The sequence below is a fragment of the Physcomitrium patens genome, chromosome 2 (assembly GCF_059467195.1).
Source record: "Physcomitrium patens ecotype Gransden chromosome 2, ASM5946719v1, whole genome shotgun sequence".
NCBI lineage: Eukaryota > Viridiplantae > Streptophyta > Bryopsida > Funariales > Funariaceae > Physcomitrium > Physcomitrium patens.
The window spans coordinates 5,313,248-5,328,696 of NC_143411.1; the positions used below are offsets into that span (position 1 = coordinate 5,313,248).

Below are 15,449 nucleotides of genomic sequence, written 5' to 3' on the forward strand. Positions count from 1 at the left end.
GTGTAGAAGTTTCTTCCCCTCTAGGTCATGGCATCCTTCATCCACGACTTCATTCATCCATCCTATCTACATAGTTCAGCCGCCTAGTCAACCCCATCAAAGTCAATGTTGATCGGCAGCATGGAAGGGATGAATACTGATGCAGGCGGACGTGATGATAAATGAAAGATTGAAGGGATGAATGAATAGAGGAGCGCGAGCTTCGAGGTGTCCCACATGCAGTCGGGGTCGCAGGATCTTTTCATCTCCGCCAAGAGACCTGATGCGCCTCGAGCTACATTGAATGGTATGACACTAGACAAGATCTTCAGAAGCGGGTGGGAGGAGGTTGTGGGAACTTGTCATGAGGAGAATCGTCGTGAAGAAACTGTTATTGCTTGTGCACAGAGGAAAGGATTTTGGAATGTAGATGTCCGGTTGAGGGGGTGGAGCCTTGTGGGTGCTGAGATGCTGGATGGAGCTGGCAACGAGAGGGAGATTTTGGAGGAGTTATGAGGTTTCCACCGAGTGGAAAGTAATGTGTTGGGAGAGTGACGCAATTCTAGTGATGAGGAGCGTGTTGCTGACAAACTGGGGATGGCTGTGACGCTTTGATTAAATTATAGATGCCTTATGAGGGTTCTTGAGGGTCTAAGTTGAACAGCAGAAACCAGGCTGCATTTTTATCGCCTAGAATTAGTTTCTAAGCTTCGCAGGGAAGGAGGGCGGGGGTCAAGATTTCTCTTTGATTGCTGAAATTTTGTGTTCGTGGAATTCGTTTTCCAGATCTTTGAAGTCTCATTTACAGAGACTGCTGAGATCCCTAGAACGATTCTTAAAGTTCTTGATTAGCTGAGCTATTTATTATCGGTTTGCTCCAGACTTAACCCAAGGACTTCATCTTGCCATAAACCTCCATACAGTTTTCTGTCGCTTGGTTACTTAGAGTAATTAAGATTGCGTGCAATAATGCTAGACTTAAGGGAAAAAAGATCTGTTGGCGGAAGTTCTAAGGACGATGGTATCGGTCACTTCCTACCAACAAGGAAGTCTCAAGTGCTTTATTACTTTTTTTAAATTCCTTCGAGATTCTACAGGAACTTATTTACGCACTCCTTTCACAAGAGCAAGTCATCGTTTTGAGATGGGAGAAGTACGAGCGTTGTGCTTCTTTGTGGCTGTGCTGGCAATCGTCTGTAATGTTTGCCATGCCCAGACTGGAATGGACGCAGTCAAGTACATTGAGAATTTTGAGAGCCAGGTTAAGGAGATTTCACAAAATTCTGTGACCAACTTCATGAGATCGTGCGGTGAGTGTTCCTACTTTCGTATCCTTCAGTACAAATTTTTTGCAAAGAAAATGTTTATCAGATGTGAAGGACATCCATTCGTATGATTTGCTGTGATTAGCGTCATATGTATTGTAGAAGAGCTTTGCAATGGCAGTGCGTTTTGAATAGGACATTACTTCGTGTTTTTCAGCAAGCTCATGGTATTTGTTATTCCTCAGAATTATTGGCGTCATGTCAAGGGAACTGCTCCAGGCAAGCTTGTTTGCCAGTGCAAGGTGATGACGAAGGTTATGAGTGCAAACGTGTTACCAATAATTCGCATTGTTATAGTGTGGATGGCAATCTGGGGTGCCGAAACATTCGTGTTTCTATGGCAAAGAGCTTCGTTAGGTATCATTTCATTCATGACCACTCAACTAATCTGAATGTTACATTACATGTAGGGAACATTCATCAAGATCTGTTCTCTGAAAATTCCTTGGAGCTAATTCTTTGTGATTCGAAGTCATTTATTGGAGGTCTTGAAAGTCCATGACGTTGCATACACTTGTGTTAATCCATGGGAACTGCGTAGGTTATCGACGGGTATAAGCGGTCTGATAGTTGAGGCAAATACCACTATCTGCTCTCAAAGGAACTTAGACGCAACTTTCAAAAATACCTCTTCTCATAACGAACCGAATTCAACTTTCTGGGGTTACTTCGCTTCTGTGGAGGGCGTCCACCGAGCTTATCCGGGTCGAGTATGTCCTCCCATCTCTGTGTTGGAAATCAATTTACTGTACTGCCAGCAGAGGTCTTGAAACCGAAGCCCTCGTTGGAAAGCTATTTTACTATTTGTGCTTCTTGACACTGGAAAGGTATCTTGTTTTGCAGGATGTATCACCGGATATATGTACTTTTGAACCACGGAAGCGGCCATGGTAAGAAATCTAGGTCTTCTTTCGTCATTGAACTTGTATGTTGCTGACGAGCTATATAGAGTTTTGTAACGCGGCTTTTTAATTCTTCTGTCTCTTTCGCCCTTTTGTCTAAGAACTTGCTTCTTTACACATTGCAAGTCGTCTAGCTAGAACTTCCGAAATTTGTGCTGGAGCGATGGTTTTCTCATGAATGCATTTTGTGCTTACCACTGCCCGCATACTCATACCGTATTGGACCACCTACTGGATCTTGCAATTTTGATTGGAACCCTGCCCACGCGATTCAGGTACATGGGAGTGACTGCAATCAAGAAAGATGTCATTGTGCTTCTTGACACTGGAAACACGATGGGTGATCTTCTTCCTGGCGACTTATTGGACTCTGCAGACATAACCAAGTTGAATGCTTCGTTGTCTGTTGTGAACGAGCTTCTGGACACTTTCGCTTACGGCGATCGCGTAACGGTCATCACGTTCACTAACTCGGGAGCAAGGACCGTCCTTTCGCCTGTAAGCATGTATTCAGAGTATGAGTAGTCCAGGGGTGAGCTTATGAAGATTTAGACAATCCAGAGAGGCTATACATTTCTTCTTCTGTAACTGTCTATACTAACAATATCCAGGCTTCTTAAAGTGGTCACATAGGTTGTATGTATGTTTCTCAGATAACAGTTGGTGCAAATGGGATTTCATCGCTGAAAACTGCACTGCAAGATAGTGTATCCCCTGATGCTTCACAGGGGAGCTCCAATCTGACGAGTGCATTTATTTTGGCAAATCAAACGTTTGCAGCCACTAGTGCGCTCAAGGTATGACCTCAAAAAACTCCTACTTTGAATATGCCATTTGTACGCTTATCTGAGGTTTGTGAACATGTTGACTCGTAAAGTTTTTTTATAATTAAATTTAAGTTGCAGATGTGTTGCAAGTGCAGGTTATATTGACAATTACCGATGGTCAAATTATGCCTGTGGACTCGGGAACCACGGCCAATTCGACGAGCGTCTTTGCCTCCATCCGCTCCCTCAACACCTTGCTTCAGATTTACAGTTTCGACCGGGCACCTTCAGCAGCGAGTCGGCTAAAAACTTTGGCATGTGACTGCTTTGGAACTTACGAAAGGATAATCACCACTGTCAAAAATCCTCTTTGGACGCTGAGGTCTTATTTTGGTATACTGGCAAGAGTCCGGCTTACCGCATCCAAGAACATGCCGTATTGGACTAAGCCTTACAACGATAATGGAAGCCTGGGGAAAGTGATTACGGTGGTGTATCCAGCCTTTGTTGACAACTACACGCTCATCGGAGTAGCAGGCGTCGACGTCCTTCTCGAGGATCTAGGACCCGTTACATTATCTGACCTCACATCTGTATTACTGCAACGTGGCAACACCGACTTGCTGACTGGCCTCTTGCCACCGCGACTTCCATGTTCTGTGAGTTATTTTCCTGATCCTCATGTGGTTGCATCTTCGCGTCATGTTTCAGCTTATCGTAATATGATTTGTAAGAAAGACCTGAGAGACGAGTGTTCGAATTTTTCAGTTTGGATTATCAACGGCGAATCAATGCCCAACTGGTACAGCACCGCCAAATGCATTATGCCATGCTACCGTCGCGAGCGGCCCCAGTTTCCAGCAACGTATTTGCAGCTGCTCCGGATTTTGTTTGGCTTCGGTAACAGACCGAAAGAGCTCTTTGTCACCTGCACAGATTAGTGGGATTGGGGTTGGGGTGGGACTTTCGGTTATATTCTTCGCTGCCCTCCTGTTCCTGTTCCGTGAAAAGAAAACGTCACAAATTGAGAGAGAAACTATTCCTCCTCTCGGTGCGCCACTATTTTCAGACTCGAAGATAGAGTTCAAGGCTATTTCACCTCTCTCATCCTCGTAAGTATCATTTGCTTACTTTATTCACATCATCAACTATGCTACCTGATTGTAAACTTTCCCACCTCACTGAAACAGTTCTCTAAAGATGTGTACTGTATGTAGGGTCCGATCACCAAGCTCAAGGCGAAGGTCGTTGAGAGCCAACTCTCTAGGTTGGGCAAGCCAAGCAATGCAAACCCTGACGGAATACACACAAGAGGACCTTGCGGCTGCAACAGACAACTGGAGCAGTACTGCCGAACTCGGTCGCGGTGCCCATGGCCTGGTCTTCAAGGGTATACTTTCAGATGGCACCCCAGTAGCGATAAAAAAACCCACCAGAGACGTCACCCATGACACATGGGACACTTTTGCCACAGAACTGGAGCTCCTGTCCAAGCTCAATCACAAACGACTTGTGCGATTGCTGGGTTACTGCAAGGAGGAGATTATTCTCGTCTACGAATTTATGGAGAACGGGACGCTCGCTGACTGGTTGCATCCCATGAATCCAGAGTTGAAGCTTGGGTGGGAGAGAAGGCTGAAAATTGCCTTGGGAGCTGCGAGGGGACTGGAGTATCTCCACGAGTACGCCATGCCGAAGACGTATCATGGGGATGTTAAACCTGCCAACATCTTGCTGGATCATGAATGGGAGTCTCATGTCTCAGACTTTGGACTGTCAATTTGGAGTAATGATGACAAGGACCCATATCTGATAGCGAGTCGCATAGGGGGAACTTTCGGATACCTGGACCCGGAATTTGTCTCAAGCGGGCAAGTGACCTTCGCCAGCGACGTGTACAGTTTTGGCATCGTACTCCTGGAGTTGATCAGTGGCCGTCCGGTAGTGGTCGAGTACGAAAACATCCGGGACTGGGCGACCAAGTATGAAGAGGATGATGCCTTGGAAGACGTTCTGGAAAAGTCCCTTGAAACACCTGAATGGAGTGTCGATGTGTTGGTAGAGATCGTGCGAATTGCACTGAGGTGCACGGAGCGCAAGAAGCAAGACCGGCCTAAGATGAAGGAAGTGGCTTCCTCATTAGACCACGCTTGGCACTTCTGGGTGCGATCGCAAGGAACCATAAGTGAGGACTGCTCTTTATCTGTCATTGAACCCAGATGACTGTGTGAAGCAGCACAATTTGACCATTTAATTCCAGCGGTTAGTCCTGGTACTCCCCGTTCATTGTTGCCAGGCAACCTGGTGCTTCCTGCAACTACGCTGTTTTTTGAAGAGCAGCCATTGCGCACAAGAAAGCAAAACCTGAACAAATGTTCCGAAAATCAGCGGGAAGCACTTTCAGTGTTGAAGGCCATGGCTTATAGGAGATGGACGGAAGAAGGTGAAAACCAAGTTGTCGAGTGCTGGTGTCGCAACTCGAACTTTATCCCTTCTCCTGAGCGCACTTCGAGCAAGCTTCATTCTATATTGCAGTGACTCAAAAGTGAGCTGTCTATGAGGTAAATGTTAGAGTTTGCACAGTATTCCCAGAAGTAAGCGAAGGCTTCAATGTATGTAATGAGGTTTTTAAGAAGAGCCCGACAAATTGTGGATCAACCTTCAATTTCCCAGCTAGGTGATCAGAGTATCTGAGCCTTGAGAAAGTGTTGCGACGCGTGCGCCGAAAGGGTTAGCTCAAGTGCCAGTCGAAGTTGCTGTTCAATAGTCTTCCACCAATTTGCCGGTGGAATTATAAAAGCTCTGCGCAAGTGCGGGAGATTCGTTGATTATTGTATTGCAGTAGCGAAGTCCTGAATGAAGCAATGGCCAATTATAATGTGGCTTAGTTACCTCTGCAGGAGCCTCGCCAACCACACACGCATCCGATATCGTTCATACATGGGTTGGTTGGACAGTTAGATGAGACTAGACCAATTGAATATAGTTTGATTAGATCTAGTTCAATTGGAAAGTTTTGTACACAGTTGATGAGAAAAGTTTTTGGAATAAGATGATATATGTATATATATAAAGACAAAAATGATACAAGAATAGAAATAGTGGCTTGAAAGAACAACAAAAATTTAAGGCTTGTAAGTTAGATGTATGAAGTTTACAACGTCAATGTAAAAAAATATTTATTTAAATCTAAAAGATGTTATTGAATCGAGAAAAACATAACTTATGAGATTTTAATTGTTAATAGTAAATAATCACAAATTTGAAAAAAAAGAAAGACCAAAAATAGACTTAAAATTTTAAAAATTGTGAATTTATAAATTTCTTATTTTTATACATATATTTGTCAAGTTTATTTATGAGTTTTTTTTTTTTTTTTTTTTGATATTTGATATTTTTTTGGAGTTTTTTTAAGAAGCATTATTATTATTATCATTATTATTATTATTATTATTATTTTCATAGAGCATAAGATACTATTTTTATTCTTTATCATTTGTTAGCATCTTACCATATTAATATTCCAGCTTTTCTATGATTTCAGAACTTCAGTCTTTGTTATTCAAAGAGAACATAATTAATTATTTTAATTATTTTTATTTTGATATTTATATTTAAAACTAATTGAAATATTTTTAAAAATATCATTCTTCCACTAAAATCATCTATGTAATAATTAATATAATAAACTAAAATTATAATAACATAATATTTTTAAATAGATTTTATCATTAGTATATTACATAAAAATATCAATGGATAATTTTAGGCTATTATTACAAGCCAACTACTATAATTAGAACAAAGTTGTTGAAGGCAAAATTAAATAGTTGAGTTAAACAAGTTAGAAACAAATTCTAGTTTGTATATAGAGATGATAATAGGATAGAATGGATTCTATTCTTTAGAATTAGATCTTATAGAATATTTGTTGAAATATAGAAAATATTCTATAAGTAAAAATTGAAGATAGATTTAGTAAAAATAGTATTAAGTGAAGGAGATAAAACATAGCAATATAAAATGTAGAAGGACAATAGAATAATGTTGAAAAATATATTTAAACATATAATTTGATTTTTAAAAAGAAATAGAAAATATAATAAATTTCAAGAAGAATGTGTAGATTAATTTGTAATAAAGTTGTATTAGTTTCAAATTGCAACAAAGTACTTTTTGATATAAATGAATTCAAGAATATAATTATTTATGCTTAAATGCATCATAAGAAATAATGCCACCATAAATATTAGATTTACATTCTAAATCTAGTAAAATTCTTGAAAGGAGGTCTTTGAGATTCTTGACCTTTTATTTAAGTTCTTATATATTTAATTATTCCAAAACCTCTTAAAGCTCGTATTTTTTAAGTTGAGCCTTTGAAAGAATAGAGTGTTGTGACTTCTTTTCTTATAGAATAATACATTTCTATAGTATTAATATATGATTTGATTTTTTTGTTGTAGAATTTTATTGTATCTTTTGAGATTTTTTCTACTAAATTTCATTTGAAAAAGATCCTACCTTATATATGAGTGAAAGAGATGTAGAATTATACTTATATGGGATATTATACAAGGTACAAGGAATTATATTTGGATTTGGTACCACTCTAAAAATTGTAATGAAGTTTTTAGAACAACGAATATTGTACTAAAATTAAAGTGGCTTTGTAATGAAAATTAGATAAATTATCTATTCATGAATTGATTTCATCAAGTCTTTAGCTTATAAACAACTTAGTGATAAAAAAGTGCTATTTGTTAAGGTGTACAAAATAACATCAATTTGAAAATTCTAAAAGAAATCCTTTCAACAAGCTAAAGATATCTTATCAAAAGTCTAGAAAGATGAATCGTTACCATTCAAATATTTCTTACAATTTTTTTGAGATCTATCTCACCATCTCCGGCAATCACTATTACGCTTAGGACAAAAGAAGATGGGGTAGCACTACACAAGTCAACTATCTTTTAGAGATTGATTTCAAGTCTTTCCGCATGTTTTTTGCTATAAGTTAGATTGTGTATAGTTGTGGTTATATTTGTTTTGGTGTTCTAGAGAAAAAAAGTGTAATTTTTTGAACTCATAAAATCAAAGAAGGGAATAATGTTAGAGTCAATTCTTAAAAAAAATTAATCATCTTTAGTAGTAACAACAATAATCACTATGCAACCTTCTAAACAAGTCTTTTGTTTATTAGACTTATTTAAAGGTATTGGCATCAAATTAATAGCCATTTTGCAAGTATATATCAAGGTCAAATATTTATATATTGACAAAAATTCAATTGGCTAAAAAAGTGGCTATTAAGTATCTTATAAAGCTTAAGAAATTTTATTTTCATTAATTACCATACAAAACAAATAATAATTCTTTTACAACATTGACACAAAATATCTCTTTGATTGGTAATGTTCAACTCTAAGCACATAGTTTAGTCAATTTAACTACAAGATGGTCTTATTAAGACTTGTCTAAGGCCAAAAATCAAAATAGACTATAAGATAAGTAGAATGTTTTAATTTAAGAATTTTATTAGAATTATTTACATTCTTTAAGCCATTAAAATTCTTTAAGCCATGCTAATATGATTAATAGAATCAGAGAGCCTTTAAGAATATTTTTTATATTAAGCACCTTTGTCAAAACATTTGCATTTTGAAAAGATGGACCATGTATCATTATAAATACAATTGGTATAAAATATATGACTAATAAACCTAATGTAAATAAGTGAAAACATGCCATAGAATTTCTTATTGATTCTATTAAATTAACTAATTATTCTATCTCTAAATATTAAAGGATGAAGTTATTAGAATTAATCAGGGATTTAAAATTTTTAACATAGATAATAGACATTGTTTGAAGAAGCAAAATATTTGCATGTTGCAAATTCAACTATGCCATCCTATTTTCTACTAAGAGAATCAATATTTTGCATCTTTTACTTTATTATGGCATTCAAATATATCCAATTAGCCTAGGAACCTTCAAATCTTACTCCATTTGTTCATAATGGCTCCCAATATAGTAAAACTTATTTCTACCAAAGTCTTAAAAATTATTCTGAAACTTCTTAAATCAATTCTAAATAAAATTTAAAAATTCTTATAATTTATTTTTAATACTAATATTAATTTAATGCTATGTTTTTCTACCTTAGTGATTTTTTATAGTGATAAAAATGAATGTAAATCAATTATAAATCCTATTTTTTATTTCAATAACAAAAAGACATGTTCATTTTTATACTTCTCTTAACTACTAACTAACATTTATAGTTTTTTATAAGTAATACATATGGATAGAAGACCAAAATAGATATTGATCTTAATATCTAACCATTAATATTCAGCAATAGATATAAATGCCAAATCAACTTAGATAATTGCATCCAAGAATTATTAAGATTCTATTTCTACAACTAATATTTTAATTTTCTATTTGCCTAAAGATTTCTACACTACTCACTATATATTGTGATTTTAAGCATAATAATTATATGTTTTTGTATTAAATATCCAAGTAAGTCATTTAAATGATTCACATTTAGTGAGAGGTTTAAAATATATTGTATTAATTTGCATTGTAATAAATTATTTTAAAGAATTTGCTTTCAACATTATTAATAAAAAATCTTTGATATTATCTTTTAATCCATATTGAAATTGATAACGACTTTATAATTCCAATGCACATTGTAAGCAAGGTTTTGGAATTTAGCAACATATATAGAGGCTAACCGTGCTTCTTATTATAAAGATAAGAGCTTGGTCTCTATTATTCTTTCAATCACTTTTTTCAAATGTGATTCATAATCCTTCTAGGAATAAATTCAAATCATAAAGAAGTTGTGAATCCTTATCCATCAAAGGTGTGGTCACAAATAAATTATGTAAGATACCAAATATACAATCAAATAAAAGAGTTTTAATAAGAAACTAATAAGAATTTGATTTAATCACATGAGTATAAGGTTAACACTAAGAATAGCAAACTAAGTAATATGTTGTCAAGATTGAGGATCTTCTAAGTCCCAACTCTAATATATACTAGGTATAAAGAAGCTTCTTGAAAAGTTTCTATATTTCTTGAAGTTGAAGTAATTTGAAGAAGTTTCTTGAGAAGTTTTCATATTTCTTAAAGATGAAGCAATCTTAAGAAGCTTCTTAAGAAATTCCTATATTATTTCAAAATAAAGCAATCCTAGAAAGCTTCTCAAACTTCTTTAATTTTTGAATTTTTTTAGAATCTATTAAAATATTTTAAGAATCTTTAAAAATCTTCTGAAATATTTTAGAGATATTTTTAGAAAATTTTATTAAAATATTTAGAGAATATTTTAGAATATTTTAGAATCTGATATAATATATTTTAAAAATATTTTAAAAATCTTCTTATTGAATATCTATAATATCATTTTTTTTTTTTTTTTTTTCTAATTTTGAATTCTACAAAGAGATTAGATTTAATATCTACTTTCTTTGTTATATACAACATCTTAATAGTAGCTTTATAAAGAAGTCATCTTGAAATAGGTTTAGATTTTTGAAGATAGCATTAATGAAACTTTTGTATCTTTTATGATACATTCATTAGATTTTCTATTGATTTATTTATTTATTCATCAATATTGTAGCCATACCAATAAATAAAATATTCCAACTTTCTTCTTCTTTACCAAAAATCAAGGAGCTTTTCTATCTCATATTCTATATGATTATCTATTTCAATGCAAGGTAGTGATAGTTGTATTCTTCTTAGAATAGTTGATTCTAAATAAGCTTATGAGCTAGAAACATGAAAGACTAGATGTACCTTCATAAATGTGGGTAGTTTCAACCAATAAGCCATTAGATTGATTTATTTTTGAATATAAAATGGTCCAATCTTTGATAATCAAATTTATTGCATGGCCGATTGGTCTTGATATTTTATTGAAGAAGCCATATTTTATTTTCAACTTGGGAATTTTTTTTAAAAAAATTAATTTTTTTTTAAGAATCTTGAGTTTCTTATAAATAGAGCTTTAAATTTATTTAGACTTGTAATAATTATTTTGTAAGATCTTTAGCTATTAGATTTTCATCCTTTGATGTACCTTACAAATCAATCTTTGGATGGTAATTATAATTGGAGTAAAATGGTATTTGTTGGATCGAAGCATAAAGAATATTATTTTAAGCAAACTCTATTAAAGGTAAATATGAGATCAAATCATCTTGTTGATAGTTGATGATACATTATAAATACTATTATAAAACTTGATTAACACATTTTTTTGACCATCAATTTGAGGATAGAAGATAGAAAAAAGTTTAATATTTACCTTCAATATCTCAAAAAGAATTACCAAAATTTTGATATAAATTGAGGTCCTTAATTAAAAATAATATTATCAATTAAGTCATGATATTGATATTGTTAGGGACATATTCCTTAGAACTTTCTAGAAGAGAAGCCTCTGGAACCTTTTAGAGAGAAGTTTCTAGAAGCTTCTAGAAAAGAAGTCTCTGGAACCTTCTAGAAGAGAAGTTTCTAGAAGCTTCTAGAAAAGAATCCCCTGGAACTTTCTAGAAGCTTCCTAGTTAATAGAAGTAGCTCGAGAAGTTTCTAGAACCTTCTAGAAAGGAAGCCTCTGGAACTTTCTAGAAGCTTCCTAGTTAATAAAAGTAGCTCAAGAAGCTTCCTAAGTAGGAGTATATATAGGGATCGAGGCTGAAGAGTTCTTCAGTCTCGACAACACATCTCTTAGAGTTCTAGCTCACCTTTCTAGTGTTGTTCTTGTACTCATCTGTTTAATCTAGTTCTGCCACTTCTTCTTGAACTTCTTGTTAGATTTCAAGTCTGTATTTTGTGTCCGTGATAGTTTGTCGAGACTACACTAAGTTGAGATATCAGAGCTAGTTCTTTCTTAGTAGAGTGTGGATTACCCCTCTACTTGAAGGTATACTAGCATTTTTTAGAGGTTGCGGATTACCCTCCTCTAAACTGATACTTCTTCTGTTACAATATTGGAGTCTTATTCTTCTTAGAGAGAGTGGATTACCCCTCTTCTTGAAATTCTTAAGGCGTTTTATAGGTTGTGGATTACCCTCCTATAAACCAATATTGCCTCTTATAGGGTCATTTTTGTCTTTTTTTTAGAATGGCCGGAGGTCAAGACATTAGTATGACAGAAAGTTCGGAGTCTAAGTTAGATGCTATTATGAATGCCCTCGCTACGTTATCACAAAGAACTGCAGAGATTGAAGGAGTGGTGGCAAAGCTTCATAATGATGGAGTATCTGGGATAGCACAATCTAAACTACACCAGCCTCAAATTTCGGCACTTGGAGAAACAACTTTACCTCAGGCTCGACAAGAACCACTAGTTCTACAACATAAGGAGCCTCGAGTTAGCCTTCCAGATATGTTTGATGGAACACGTTCCAAGTTTCGAGGATTCGTCAATCAAATCAAGTTGATAACAGTTTTACAGCCCGAACGATATCCAACAGAGGAGTCACGTGTTGGGCTTGTTGGAACCTTACTTACGGGACAAGCTCTATCATGGTTTGCTCTTTTGTTTGAGAAACAATCATCCATATTAAACAACTTCGAAACCTTTTTGGAAGCATTTGCGGAAGCATTTGGTGAACACGATAAGGTTCGATGGGCTACAACAAAGATCCGGTCGCTACGACAAGGGATGCGTTCTACATCAGTCTATGCTTCGGATTTCAGGCAATTAGTATGCGACATCAATTGGGATGAAGAAGCGTTGATGAGTCAATTCTATTGGGATTTAAGAGATGATGTGAAGGATTTGCTGTTAACTCTTCCTGATCCACGAACGCTCAATGAAGCCATTAGCCAAGCTGTGAAGTGCGATAATCGCCTATTCCAACGTCGCCAAGACCAACGCTCAAGACAACATAAAATTTGCCATGCTCCAACTATGTCGGCAAGTAGTGTGAATTCGCATTCAGAGGTGGAAGACATGCAAATTGATGCGGTACGTATCAAATCTCTTACTATAGAAGAAAAAAAGCAACGTATGGAAAAAAATTTATGCTTGTATTGCAGTGGAGAAGGCCACAAAGTCGGAAACTGCCCCAAAAAGCAAAATCGAGGCATAGTCAAGACTAGGGGAGTATTTGTTCAGGAAAACGAGGATGCCCAGTCACAGTAGGAACCGTGCGGCTGGACAATGAAATATCCCAACAACAATCAGGTTCCTTTCTTTCTGCGCAACCTGTACTTTGCTTTACAATCCCTCTGTTTATCGGCCCTCAAAAACTGAGAACCTTAGCACTACTAGACTCAGGAGCATCTGCTTGTTTTTTAGACGAAGAATTTGCAAAGCATCATATGATCCCTTTAGTACAAAAATCAAAACCTGTTCATGTTGAGGTCATAGATGGGCGACCTTTATTGTCTGGTAGCATCACCCATGAATCAAAACCTATAGAAGTAACATTTAAAGACCATAGTAGTCATATTATTTTTAATATTATTAGAACTCCATCAAATCCTATTATTCTTGGTCTTTCTTGGTTGAAAAAACATAATCCATTGATAGATTGGAGGTTGCGGAAGATGACTTTTCCCACAAAACCACCCAAAAAAAAACCTAGTAAAAAACCTCGAAAAAAGAAATCCTTATTCATTGGAGCAAGAGCGTTTATAAGATCATCTAAGGAAGGCACTCCATTTGTCATTTATGCGGCTCCAACTACCAAGGAGAAGATCTCAACAGCAAATATACCGGAGCAATATAAAGATTTTGAAGACGTGTTTCAAAAGAAGAACGCTGACATACTACCGAAACACCGACCATATGATTGTGCCATAGACTTGCAAGAAGGAGCACAACTACCTTTTGGCCCAATCTACAATCTATTGCAAACGGAGTTGGCAGAGTTACGAAAGTACATCGACGAGAATCTAGCCAAGAACTTCATTCGTCATTCAAAATCATCAGCTCGAGCATCCATCTTATTTGTGAAGAAGAAAGATGGATCATTACGGATGTGTATGGACTATCGAAGCCTCAACAAGGTAACAAAGAAAAATCGTTACCCATTACCCTTGATTTCTAGTCTCTTAGAACAACTTGGACGTGCGAAGATCTTTACAAAAATTGATTTAAGGGGAGCTTATAAACTCGTACAAATCAAGGAAGGAGATGAGTGGAAGACAGCATTCCGTACAAGGTATGGTCATTTCGAATATAATGTCATGCCTTTTGGTCTTACCAATGCTCCAGCGGTTTTCCAACATATGATGAATGACATCTTTCGAGAACACCTCGACGATTTTGTTGTCATCTACTTGGACGATATTCTAATATTCTCTAAAAACGAGGAAGAGCATGAGGAGCATGTTCGTTTGGTCTTGGAGAAACTACGCAAGTGAGGACTATATGCCAAATTAGAAAAGTATTTATTTCACCAGACGGAGATGGAATTTTTGGGGTTCATTGCGACTACAGAAGGTTTGAAGATAGACCCCAAGAAAGTAGAAGCAATCATGTCTTGGGAGGTTCTGAAGACCGTTAGAGACGTACAATGCTTTCTTGGTTTTGCTAACTTCTATCGGATCTTCATCAAGAATTATTCTCAAGTTGCTGCTCCTCTCACTCGATTAACATGCAACGATAAGTTGGAATGGGGACCTTTGGCGGAGAAGGCGTTTCAAGATTTGAAGACAACATTTACTACAGCTCCAATTTTGGTACATCCAGACTTTACAAAGGCCTTCTATTTAGAAACTGATGCTTCAGATTTTGCTTTGAGAGCTGTGCTTTCACAAATGAGTGAAGATAAGAAGCTCCATCCAGTTGCATTCTATTCTCGGAAGTTCTCTGCTGCTGAAATCAATTATGAGATCCACGATAAGGAACTTCTTGCTATAGTGGATTCTTTCAAAGAATGGCGTCACTTTCTTGAAAGAGCTGCACATCCAGTAACCATATATGCGGATCACAAGAATTTGGAGTATTTCATGACGGCTCGAGTTTTAAATCGGCATCAAGCTCGGTGGAATATGTCGCTATCTAGATTCGATTTTGTTATCACTTATCGACCTGGAAGGCAGCAAGGACTATCCGATGCTTTATCAAGGAGATCGTATCTTGCACCAAAGGCTGGAGAAGCAGCGTTTGATCAACAATGTACAACGTTATTGAAGCCAGAGAGATTTCAGCTTTGTGCTACTATTGTATCATTTGATGCTGACTTCCTAAACTAGGTACGTGCTATGACCATTAAAGATTCAGTAGCCATTGATATCAAGCAACGTACCAATGACGACAAGTTCAAGGTAGAGGGAGATCTTTTATACTTTGAAGAGCGATTGTACATTCCAAAAGGACTAGCACGACTCCGAGTTCTTCAATCTTGCCATGATTTTCCAGCTGCGGGACATTTTGGATTCAACAAGACCTTGGAGCTTATTTCCCGAGATTTTTGGTGGCCCCAAATGTG

The 15,449-nt window shown here is 36.2% G+C and overlaps 1 protein-coding gene across 1 annotated transcript; it reads left to right on the forward strand.

Moving 5' to 3' along the window:
* Positions 1-256: 256 nt before the first annotated feature.
* Positions 257-6,024, forward strand: LOC112278696 (uncharacterized). The gene is made up of 9 exons (XM_024512336.3): positions 257-1,289; positions 1,490-1,661; positions 1,846-2,014; positions 2,148-2,194; positions 2,482-2,704; positions 2,860-3,003; positions 3,129-3,632; positions 3,742-4,085; positions 4,191-6,024. Exons 1-9 carry the CDS (start codon positions 998-1,000, stop codon positions 5,194-5,196), a joined length of 2,901 nt encoding a protein of 966 aa, XP_024368104.1. The 5' UTR covers positions 257-997; the 3' UTR covers positions 5,197-6,024.
* The last annotated feature ends 9,425 nt before the right edge of the window (positions 6,025-15,449 follow it).